Here is a 12869-nt window from a genome sequence, read left to right as displayed (position 1 = left end):
CTTTTGGGCATATACCCAAAGGAGGCACATTCACACCACAACGACATTTACTCAACTATGTTCATAGTAACATTATTATAATAGTGAGATCTTGGAAACAGCCTAGATGACCCTCTACTGAAAAATGGATAAAGAAAATGTGGTACATTTACATAATGGAGTACTCAGTGATAAGAAACAATGACATCCTAAAATTTGTAGGCAAATGGACAGAACTAGAAAAAAACATCCTGAGTGAGGTAACCCAGGACCAGAAAGACAAATACAGTATGTACTCACGCATAAGTGGATATCAGATATAAAGCAAAAGATACCCAGCCTATAATCCACAACCCCAGAGAAGCTAGAACCCTCTTCCAGAAACAGAAGCAGATGCAGAAATCCACAACTAACCAATGGGCCAAGCTTCTGGAGTACAATTGAAGTAAGGGAGGTGTGATAATATGAACAAAGGAGTCAAGACCATGATGGGGAAACCCACAGAATCAGCTGACTGGAGATAGTGAGAGATCACTGACTCTGGTCTAACAAATGGGGAACCTGTATAAGACCAAACTAGACTCCCTTAATATAGGTGACAATGGTGTGACTGGGACAATATATGAGGCAACTGGCAGTGGTTTCAAGATCTAACTCTAATGCACAAACTGACTTAATGGAGCCCATTCTATATGGAGAGATACCTTGTTCAGTCGAGACACAGAGGTGTGGGGATGGAGAGGTGCCGTGGTCCTGCCTCAATTAGATGTTGGGACAAACTTAGTAGACTTCCTAGAGGAGGCCTTATACTCTCCCAGGAAGAGAGGAGAGGTGAGGGGGGAGTTGGGGGAACCGGCAAAGAGGAGGGAGGGGGAACTGGGATTGGAATGAAAAAAATAAATTAATAATTAAAAAAACTATAACATAAAGTCAGGCATTCACACCTTTAATCCCAACACTCGGGAATTAGAGGCAGGTGGATCTCTTTGAGTTTGAGGCCAGCCTGGTCTACAAAGTGAGTTCCAGGACAGCCAGGGCTGTTACAGAGAGAAACCCTGTCTCAAAAAAAAAAAAAATTTACTGCATTTAACTGAATAACAAATAATCTACTCAGATAAAAATAGTCTGAAAAATATTTAAAATGAAACTTGAATATGAAATAATGGAACTAATTGAAACACATATATAACTAATTGAACATCACTTAGAAAACATACCTATTTTCAGAAAATCATACTATAAAAAAGGATTGAAGGCCAGGCAGTGGTGGCGCATGCCTTTAATCCCAGCACTCAGGAGGCAGAGGCAGGCGGATCTCTGTGAGTTCGAGGCCAGCCTGGTCTACAAGAGCTACTTCCAGGACAGGCTCCAAACCTACAGAGAAACCCTGTCTTGAAAAAGAAAAAAGCAAAAAACAAACAAACAACAACAAAAAAAGGATTGAAAAGAGCTTCAAAAGCAACTAACATAAACTGTCTCCAAACAGAAAGCTAAGGGAGGAGGTAGGTGAAAAACAGAACTTTGCTGTCTTTTTATGTTTATTTATTTTATGTGTATGAGTGCCTACTCATATATGTGTGTATTTTATGTGCACCTGATGCACATGGAGGCCAGAAGAGGACATCAGATCCTCACAAACACCTGTCCTTTGTAAAAGTATCCCATGCCCTGACTGTTGAGGCATCTCTCCAGGCCCAGAACTTGCATCTTCTACTCCATATATCTCTGTATCACTTGAATCCCTTTTAACGATAACAAATATTTATAAATTCCTTGTGAAATCTTGGGGGGGGCAGGGAAGCAATGACCTGGAAGAAAACACTAGAAAATCACGTAATATGGACTATGAAGAGTTCTCTCAAAAATCAAGAGGAGAAAATTAACAACCCAAAAAATAAGTGAACAAAATATTTGAATAGACACTTTAAACACCATATACAGAAGGCAAGTAAGGACATAAAAATAGATTCCACAGGAGTATGCACTTAGGAAACAGTTACTTAAACAGTGAAATGACTCTATACTGGTTTTTGTTTGATATTTCAAGACATGGTCTCATGTAACCCAGGCTATTCTTAAACTTGCTATGTAGCCGAGGATGACCTTGAACTTAAAATCCTTCTTCCTCTATCCCAGTGCCAAAACTATAGGCCTGTACCACCAAGCCCAGTTTGTTTGTTTGCTTATCTATTATTCAATTCTATAAATGTTTTGCCTAAATGCATGTCTGTACTGTGCACCACATTCATGCCTGGTGCCCACAGAAGTCTGAAGAGGGCATCAGATCCCTTGGAACTTGAGTTACAGTCAGTTATGGGTACCCCAGTCCTCTGTAAAAACAACAAGTGCTCCTAACTGCTGAGCCAACTCTAACCCCCAAGCCCAGCTTTTCTTCTTCTTTCTTTTTTTTCTCTACTTGGAATTTTTTCCCTTTTATTGAAAATAAAAGCTGAAACACAGCACTTTGGAATCAGAGGCAGGTGGTCTACAGAGACACAAAGAGAAAACCTGTCTCAAAAAAAAGGATTTTTTTTCTCACATAATATACCATGATTATGGTTTTCCTTCCCCCTAACCCTCCAGCTCCTTCTCACTTCCATCCAACTAGATCCACCCCCTTTCATCTCTCATTAGAAAACAAGCATGCTTCCAAAGAATAACAATAAAATAAAATAAAAACCAACTCCTCAGATTAGGACAAAACAAACAGAGTTCTAAAAAGGCATAAGAAACAGATACAGATGCAGAGACCCACTCATTCACACAATCAGGAATCTCAGGCAAACACTAAACTGGAAGTAATAATATAAACACAAAGAACCTACAGGGTAAGAAGAAAAATGTATGTATGTATGTATGTATGTATGTATGTATGTATGTATGTACAAACACACATATATAATAAAATTATATTAAAAATTAGAGAATTTTTTTAAAAGCCCTGACGTGACATTGTAAGATAAGAATTTCCGAAGATGCCACTGAGCTAGTTTTCTATCTAACTGTTGACCCAGTCTTCCATGCAGTGTTAGGGACGGGACCCAGGATCCAGCACTGCACCAACTGAGCTACACTGCATTCCTGTTTATTGCTTAAATAGGTTATTGATACATAATTCAGGTAGATAGATGTTTAGTATACACAAAGTTCTAGCTTCAGTCTCCAGTACCAAAAAGTAAAAAGGCAGAAGAATAAAACAGTGATCTGCCAAGACCCCTTAACAGCCTTGACACTTCTAGACAGCACAGAAAGAAGTAAACAACACAGCTACAAGGTCTCAGAATCGTGCTTACAATGAAACCCTGCAGAGCCAGAGGGAAACCCACAGAAACACTATTCCTGAGAAGCATGACTCATATATGAATCAGGCTCAAACGCAGGACGTCTGAGTCACATTTGGGTACCTGCAGATGGCAGAAGCTTCAAGCCAAGGGAGGTAGAGATAAGGTCACAGAAGTGGTTTTCTTGCCCTTTCTCTTGTCTTTAGTAAGTGAAATGTTTATTAGCTATATATTTCAACTCTATGTTGTTCCAAGACAGGGATAATTTGTTTTTGTTTTTCTGTGACAGGGCTTCTCCTGGCTGTCCTGGAACTTGATTTTGTAGACCAGGCTGGCCTTGAACTCAGAGATCTGACTGCCTCTGCTGGATTGCTGGGATGGAAGGACAGGGAAGTGAGTGTGATCGAGGTGCACGGTGTGAAATTCCCAATTACGGTATTATGTTGGGGTGGGGCTCACTGGTACAACACTGGCTTAGCATGTAACATACCCAAGGCCCTGACTTTGATCGCCAGCACTGCAAATGAAAACAAAGGGCACCATCTATCACACATTTTTCAAGTATGTACTCTGTGCTAGAACTACCTAAAGCTCTGGAAATACAGAATGAGCAAAACAAAAATGTTTGTTCTAACAGTGCTTAAAACAAACACAAGAAGTAAAAAAAAAGACTTGGAGTCAGGTGGCACTATAGAAAAACATCAGGGATGTGTACAGTGCGGGGTGGAGCGTAACTCTGTGAAGACCTGAGAGAGCTGGGCACAGCTCGGTGGCAGAGAAACTGGCTAGAAAGTGCAAGGCCCCAAGGTTGATCCAGAAACCAAAGTAGTGACAAACTGATCATGAAAAAAGAGAGGGAGCAAGCTGTGGGTAGGGTAGGAGGGTGATCACATAAGTGACCATCCAATCCAGGGCACTGAGAGCCAAAGAGGACACTGTAGTAGTTACACAGGTTAACAAGTTCAAACAACATTGTCTGGCAAATTTAGACATAGAGATTTTAGCCCTAAGGCTCACTGGGGCAAGAACACAGCAGAGGGGAGAGCAAGAGAAAGGACTGAGACACTGACTGTGCCTGAGCTATCAGGGGAACCACTAGAGAGAAACATAAGGGTAAACACTTGAGATCTGAAGCTAACCAGGGAAATATGACGCTAGGGTCTCTGTTAGTGACTGCAATGCGTTAGCTAGTAAATGTTAGTTGAGAAGCCCTTAGAGGGCTTTGTGTAAGTTTCATGATCTGACTTCTACTTTAGAATATTTACTCTGAGTCAATCTGTTATTGTTATATAAACAATATAAAGGGCTGCAGAGATGCCTCAGTGCTTAAGAACACTGTTCTGTAATTATAAGTGCTAGAGTTCAGATTCCAGCACCCACATCAAGCCAGGCACTCCTCCCTGCAAATGCCTGTAACCCCAGCTCCAAGGGGGTGAAGAAGAAGGACCCCAGGCTTCTAACCTAAACGAGAAGGTGTGAGTCCCAGGTTAAAGGACAGATCCAGCCACAAAGATATAGATGAAGAGTAATAGGACACCTGATGACCTTTCCTGCCTCTGCATGTGCGCAATTTTGTGCATCTCCCCACAACATATGCTCATATACTCACACAAGCATGAATAAATAAGAAGGAGCAAAAGAGAAAGCTAAGACCAGTTAACAGACCACTACATCCAAGTAAAAGGCAACGACACCTTAGGCTAGACTAGGACAACAAAGATGAGTTTCTAGATAGACCCTACGAGAGACAGGGCACTAATTGGTTATTGTATATGGGAATAAAAATTATGAAGATTTAATCTAATTTCCTTCTGTGTTCCTACCTGTGACTTATCAGGTAGCCTAGGTTACAACTTGAAACTCAATTCCCATGTAGTTATAGACCACTTTCTGATGACCTCTGGCCCTTCTCAAAACTTATGTTATAGGTCATAAGGGGACAGACAAGAAAAGGGTAACCCCATATAACTATATCACCCCAATGAGAAAAACAACCAAAGGACTCCACAGTTTCTAAGAAGCTAAACACTGTAGAATGAATCACATTCACACAAAATACTCAAGTACAAATTAAACAATAATTTTGTAAGTCATTCTAAAGCTTCTCACAAGACAGTGTGGTCTTTGAAATAAAACTTCATCTGTAAATAAACACGACAAACACTCTGGAGAGACAAGTAACAATAAACACGTTAAGTCTAGCGGAAAGACGGACACAGAAGCAGAGGGGTCACGATGTACCAAGCTGTGCAGTTGGGATGGGATCAGGAGCTGTGTGGAAGCATGTCTAACATCTCTTAGGAAAGCACGAGATGGAAAGGAAATCTCAAGGGAAAGCTTCAAACAAGGAGGCACACTTGGAGCTGAACCATCAGGGGAAGTGGGTGTTTTCAGGCAGCACAGGCTTACAGACAGGAAAGGAGCATATTCTACACAGGGAGGACAAGACAACACAGGGAAAAAGGAAGAGAATAGCTGGGATTTAAAGAAAAACCCATGTTCTGTTAACACCATTCTCAATCTTTGATGATCCATGACTGCCAGGCACTGTTCAATGATTCATATGGGCTGTCATTTACTTTTAGTTTTTGTTTCTATTTTCAAAATATCCCCTTCACAATGAAGAACCTGAGGTATAAGAAGTTAGTAACTAGCCCAAAGCACTCACTTCCCATTAGAGGTGGAGTGAGTCTCATGTCCTAAGATTCTAACAGCTTGTACTCTTTCCGCATTCAACATGCCGTTAGAGTGAAGTCAGGTGAAGACACGAAGGGACAGAGGAAACAGGCGATGACTGGTGTCAAAAGCCAGGAAGAGCGACTGAAGGCTGTGCATGTGGGAAGAGGCTGGTTAGATCTGCATTTTGCAATACCTCATTGGTGACAGCATGGTAGTTCCCTGAAGGAGAAAGTAACAGATCAGGAAGAGCTGCTGTGACGTTCCTGAACAGAGACAACCAAGGCCTGAACAAAAGCCAGAAGCAGAACCAAAGGGCAGGAGAGGAGGAAGGGCAGGTAGAAGAATGGCAAAAGCAGAGCCGTCCATCAGTTAGGCAGACTGACAACTTAGGAGCCCAAGAAGGAAATGGGTGGGACAGAGAGCTTGGCTGCAAGCAAATGCTTTCCCAATGCCTGCCTATCTGTGTGCACAAGTGCACCAGGAAACTCTCAGCTAAGAGGATATGACAATGTCACCTACACACCTTCCACACGCATCCTCAAATCAAGACTTTTTGAAAGCTCACTCCTTTCTCAACTGCAAAGTAAAATCCCAAAACCTACATACAGGGCATCATGTGGTATCTCTGAGATTCTCCAGGTCACTGGGCTCTTCTGGGTAGATCCTGGGGCTGGCTGCTACCATCTAGGTTCAAGTAAGTCTTCCTGCTTCTGGTCATTAGTCAAGCTAGCTCAAGGAACAGTCTAGGTAAACCAGAGCAACCCCCCTTAGTAACCTTCTACCCCCTAAAGCCAGGAAAATTCAAAATTTGGTTCCTACAACTTAAGCTTCCTATTTTGGCAAAGTAATAGAAATGTTGCCTTTGTAACATTCTGTAGGCACTTTAGGAAATCTTGCAGCCATGTAACATTTAAGCACCCTAAATATATGACATAAAAAGCCCCAAACTTTTACTAACCCTGAGTCAGATATAGGGGTAAATGCTGAAAGGTCAGAGAAGCAGAGCAGTCAGACACTAGTTCTTACCTCTACCAAATCCTCAGACCAAACAGGCCACCCTGTCTCTAGGAATCCTCAGACTGAATGCTCTAACTGAATACAATGCTGTCTCCTTCCACCTTATATTCCTCTCTCTGCCCAGCCATATAACTCCTGTCTCCACCTCCCTAGTGCTGAGATTAAAGGTGGGTGACTCTCAAGTAATAGGATTAAAGGTGTGAGACACCACCACCACCACCACCACCACCACCACCACCACCACCACCACCACCACCACCTGGCTCTGTTTCTCGTTTAGACTGATTCAATCTGTGTAGTCCAGGGTAGCCTTGAACTCAGATCTGCCTGCTTCTGCCTCCCCAGTGTTGGGATTAAAGGTGTGTGCCACCAGCTGGGCATTGGTGGTGCATGCCTTTAACCCCAGAAATAGGGAGGCAGAGGCAGGTGGATCTCTGTGAGTTCGAGACCAGCCTGGTCTACAAAAGCTAGTTCCAGGACAGCCTCCAAAGCCACAGAGAAACCCTGTCTCAAAAGAAAAAAAAAAAAGGGTGTGTGCCACCACTGCCTGGTCTCTCTATGCTAACCAGTGCCTTGCTCTGCACTCTTACATTCAGACAAGCTTTATTTGTTAAACCTATCTAAAGGCATGTTCCCCTTAAAAGGCACTCTGAGCAGAGTTCTCAAATGAGGATGGCTGCACAGCTGTGAGACTAGTATCTCTGTATCTCTAGGCATTCAACTGACCATGTAATCTGTACCTTATTGTGATTACTAGATATTGTTTCCACAAAGAACAAGCTTGTACTCCTCCCATCATCTGCACTTGAAATCTGTGCCTTCTAACTCTCCATCCAACCAATTCTATCCCTTTAAGTCTGAGATACTTCTTATCGTCACTGGATCACCTCCCTCTATCCTCCCTCTTTTTGGGCAGTATCTTATTATATAGCTTTGGCTGGCCTAAACATTCACTATGCAGACCAAGATAGCCCCAAACTCACAGGCTTCTGCCTCTGGAGTGCTGGGATTAAAGGTATATGCCACTACCCACAGACATCTTTCTCTTTTGTGATGTTATGTCAGAAATCATAATGTTCCCCTATGGACTGTTTCTATATGAGGGTGCATTTGTTCCCCAGGCCTAGCAATCCCAACACCTGTAAAACAAACTATTCCTACTTAGTCTCTGGAGCTACTCTCAATGACCCACAGCTCTCAGACAAGACTCCCTTATGAAACAATGATAAATATGTCTTGACCAACATGTTCTCAGCTAAAAATGTAATGTGCAGCCCATTTATAATTCCATGCATTATACAGAATTGCTTCTAAATAGGTCACCCTAAATTGTGGCTGAAAAGATCCTAAAAAAAGACACGGTCTGCTTTTCTGGCCTTTGTGTGTGTCACTTCTAGATGTGAGCCTGCTCTGAGCATCCCAACTCTATTACTTCTTGGATGAGTTACCTGCACCACTGTTGCTAAGCAGGCTGACAGAAAGCTCTTCCATTCCACTGAAGTTCAAGGACATGCTGTCACCGGGCTGGCGGGAAGTGCTGTGCCTGCAGAGAACAAAGTCAGCCACCCAGCTTAATTAATATTGATCGTCATGTTTTTTTCCTGCTCACCCTGTACATTAGTGTGTAGGGAGAGGGTAAGTGGAGAAGGGAGGACCCATGAAAAACGGGCCTGAATATTCAGTCACACAGGCTGGCAACCCTTGGATCTATACCTCAAACCAATACGTGGTAATTTTATTTGTGTGCCAGCCCCAGACACCCTGGCTGCTCACCCACCACCATGCTATACCACTTCCCCTTTCTTCCCTATGCTTCCCCCTTAATAACAAAGAAATGATATAAAATGCTTGACTGTATGTACCAGAGCTAACCTAGTAAAGAGGGTCACAGACTGTTCAGACCTCCACATAAACACCCTCCAGCAAAGAGGATGTCCAGTGTCCAAAGAAGGGGCCAAGGCTAGTGCACGAATTCTCTTTGGTCTTAATAATAAAAACCCAGAGTCAGCTATTGGGGGAGGGGGTGGTGCTGAAAGATCAGACAAGCAAAGATTAGTCACCAGCTCTTACTTCTACCACAGACCGAAGGAGTGATCCATCCCATGAATCCTCAGACCGATTGCCTAGACTGCACTACTCCTCAGACTGCATCCATCTCTATGAAATCTCAGACTTCCTGCCTCAGACTGCATCTTCAGACTGCAATAAGATTCTGTCTCCGCCGGGCGGTGGTGGCGCATGCCTTTAATCCCAGCACTCGGGAGGCAGAGGCAGGTGGATCTCTGTTAGTTCGAGGCCAGGCTTGACCGACAGCCTCCAAAACAATACAGAGAAACCCTGTCTCGTAAAACCAAAAAAAAAAAAAAAAAAGATTCTGTCTCCTCCCGTCTTATACTCCTCTCCACCCAGTCATAACATTCCTGCCTGTTAGTGCTGGGATTAAAGGCATGTCACTCCAAGTCCTGGGATCATCTTTGTGTGAGCTTTGTTTCTCTTTTAGACTGAATCAATTTCAGGTAGCTCAGGGTGGCCTTGAACTAACTCTGTCTCTAGAGTGCTAGGCTTAAAGGTGTGTGCCACCACTGCCTGGCCTCTATGGCAAACTAGTGCACTCTGATCTTCAGGCAAGCTTTATTTGTTAGATCATAAACAAAATATCATCATACAAGGCTGCTTTTTATAAAGTGCTTCCTAAAGCAATTTAGGACCAGTAAGTCCAGGTTTAAACCAGGGTCATGCTCATCAAGGCTTAAATGACTTTCTTCCTATACTGACTCTTCAGATACTTCATAAGACATTCAGAGCTTTCATTCAAAAACCAATATCTCAATCCAGAGGGAAGCTATCTAAGACAACAGCATGCATCACCTGTCCCAGCATTCCAGAAGCAAACCCTAAGATCCGTGACCAAGGTTTATAAGCTCAAAATAAACATAAAGCAGGGCCTTAGTAATATTACAAGAAAAATATCAGGCTGCTTGTGTTTACCCTTTGCCCAGGGATGGTAATGATGCTGGCTAAAAAAGGAGGGGCCTGAACGAATGAGTTCTAAGTCACAAATGTGTCATTTCACCAGCATTCCAGAGCATTGTGCAAATCCTCACCTTCCGGCAGCTTCATGATATGCCAACTCCAACAGCTCTGCAGAGGAGTGGGTGGGGTCCCTCTGCCTGCTGCCCTGCAGTTCTGCCATGTTCTGCCGGGTTTGATGATGGATCTGGATTGCTTCTCCAGATGGTCCTGCCCAGACAAAGAACCTGTTATTCTGACCTGACTGCTCACGCAGCACACGAAAACATACTTTTCCTTCTCTCCAACTGTTGGGACACTGGAGAGATCTGACAAAGAGCACAGCAAGAAGAACATTATACAAGGGACCTGCAGGCTCCCACAGAGGACTCTTCTGCTCTTCTATGTCTGGGATTATAAACTGGGACTCTCAGTTTCATGAATACTATGGAGATGCCATAGAGAAAAGACAAGTATAAGAGGATAAAAAGATGAAAAGAGAGGGAAAATAAAAATGAAATAACATGCTGAGCAGTGGCGGTGTATGCATTTAATCCCAGCACTCAGGAAGCAGAGGCAGGTGGATCTCTGCAGGTTCGAGGCCAGCCTGGTCTACAGAGCTAGTTCCAGAACAGCTAAGACTACACAAAGAAAAAAAAAAAGGAAATAACAAGATGGGCATGGTGGTACACACCTTTAGTCCCAGCACTTGGGAGGCAGAGGCAGACAGATCTCTGAGTTAAAGGCTACAAAGTGAGCTCCAGGTCAGGGCTACCCAGAAATGTTGTGGATATTAGTTTAAGATGTGTTACATTTGTTTATGCTGTGGAATATATGCTTAATGCTGAAAGATATGCTGCATTCTTTTATGTTGCATTTCTTTAACTCTGTAAAGCTGTGTTACTTTGTCTGCCTTAAACACCTGATGGTCTAATAAAGAGCTGAATGGCCAATAGCTTGGTAGGAGAGAAAAATATGTGGTGCTGGCAGGAAGAAAGAATAAATAGAAGGAGAAAGCTAGGCTGGAGAGGAAAGCAAGGAGTGAGAAAAGAAGAAGATGCCAGGGGCCAACCACACAGCTAGCCACAGAATGAGAAGGGAAGAAAGGTATAGAGCATAAAGAAAGGTAAAAAGCCCAGAGACAAAACATGATTGAAGAGGAATGGGCTAATTTAAGTTAGAAAAGCTAGCTAGAAACAAGCCAAGCTAAGGCTGGGCATTCATAAGTAAGAATAAATCTCTGTGTATTTATTTGGGAGCTTGGTGGTGGGCCCCCAAAGAGTGAAAAAACAACTACACAGAGAAACCTTGTCTGGAAAAGAAAAGCCAGAAAATAACAGCGTGACTGTAGGAATCTAGGTGCTTAAGCACAAGAAAGACAGAGTAGGAAAGGGCGGAATTAGTCATGTCCACTGAAAGTCATTTCCTGGAAACATACACGTTAGAAGGCTAAGTAAGTTTTCAAAGGTTAATAAAAAATTAATCTGGGTAGAAGAAACATCTATGAACACCAAAGGTGAAAGAGTTAAAAGTGTGTGGAGATCATGAGACTGGGTGAGAAGGGAAAGAGCCTCTGAGGATGGGAATGAGGACCCAGGAGGTTGGGCTGCCTGGTGAAGAAGGGCCTCAGTTATCAGACGGTCAGGTGCTCAAGAGGATAAACTAAATGAACAGTGACTAGTTGCTGTTTTGTTTTTAGTAACGTGGGCATGAAGGTAGGGTTGGAAAAGCACAAAGAGCTGAAAGTTATGGCTTCAGAGTTTTCTTTGTTTTGTTTTGGTTTGGTTTGGTTTTTACGAAACAGGGTTTCTCTGTATTGTTTCGGAGGCTATCAGTCCAGCCCGACCTCGAACTCACAGAGATCCGCCTGCCTCTGCCTCCTGAGTGCTGGGATTAAAGGTGTGCGCCACCACCGCCCGGCCGGCTTCAGAGTTTTTAACCTAGGGGCTGGGGAGATGGCTCAATCAATCGGGCAAGCATGAGGACCTGGGTTCAGATCCCTAGCACCATGAGTAGGTATAACAATATGTACCTATAACTCCAGGGCTGGGGAGGTAGAGCAGGAGAACTCTTAGGGCTTGCTGGAAAGCTAGTCTAGCCCATCAGTGAGCTCCGGTTCAATAAGGGCATCTATTTCCAAGACTAGGAGCAGAAGACACTCTGGCCTCCACATGCACACACATGCATGAGCATGAGTGTGCAAGAGAGACAGTGTGAGCATGAATGCATGTGTGCGCGCGCACACACACACACACACACACACACACACACACACACACACACACACACAAAGAGAAAGATTTCAGCCTGGGACTGGAGATGTAACTCAACTGAGACATTTCTTGCCTAGTTTGCACAAAGCAGGAAAATCTGGGTTTGATCCCCAGCATCATATGAACAGGCTGTGTTTGTGGTGATCATAAATTCAAGATCATCCTCCTTATATGGCAAGCTCAATGCTAGTCTGGGCTATCTGAGACCTTGTCTCAAAAATAAATAAAAAGCAAGAGCAAGTACAAAAGTGAGAAACAGAGATACCTCAAAATAAATCTGGAAAGAATAACAAAAGAGAGAGCAAAACCAGAAAGAAACAACCTGCGTGATTCTAGCAGAGACAAGGGACAAAAGAGATCTGGAATGGCCTCCAATTATAGCCAAATAAATCAGATATATTTCACATTTTTTTATTTAACTTTAAACAGTAAAATCAAATGTAAAAGACAACAACTAGACATTTCTAATCATTCAGTAAGATTGTTCCTATTTTAAAAAAGCAAAATAAAACAAAAAACCCACATAAACACACACACACACAGAGAGAGAGAGAGAGAGAGAGAGAGAGAGAGAGAGAGAGAGAGAGAGAGAGAGAGAGAGAATGGAACCTATTACATCTGTTCCTGGCCC

At 43.0% G+C, this 12869-nt stretch overlaps 1 protein-coding gene across 10 annotated transcripts in view; it reads right to left on the bottom strand.

Moving 5' to 3' along the window:
• Depdc5 (DEP domain containing 5, GATOR1 subcomplex subunit) overlaps positions 1-12869 on the bottom strand; it is a 119186-nt gene that overhangs the window by 56480 nt on the left and 49837 nt on the right. For all 10 annotated transcript variants that reach the window (XM_040746870.1, XM_040746869.1, XM_040746871.1 and 7 more), the window contains exons 23-24: positions 10061-10196; positions 8405-8499 (exon numbers count right to left, since the gene is read on the bottom strand). In XM_040746870.1, the coding sequence (XP_040602804.1) occupies positions 8405-8499; positions 10061-10196 (231 nt within the window). The remainder of the gene's footprint in view (positions 1-8404; positions 8500-10060; positions 10197-12869) is intronic.

The sequence above is a fragment of the Mesocricetus auratus genome, unplaced genomic scaffold (genome assembly GCF_017639785.1).
Source record: "Mesocricetus auratus isolate SY011 unplaced genomic scaffold, BCM_Maur_2.0 Super-Scaffold_100006, whole genome shotgun sequence".
In the NCBI taxonomy this organism is placed as follows: domain Eukaryota; kingdom Metazoa; phylum Chordata; class Mammalia; order Rodentia; family Cricetidae; genus Mesocricetus; species Mesocricetus auratus.
This window is presented reverse-complemented; position numbering and strand designations above follow the sequence as displayed.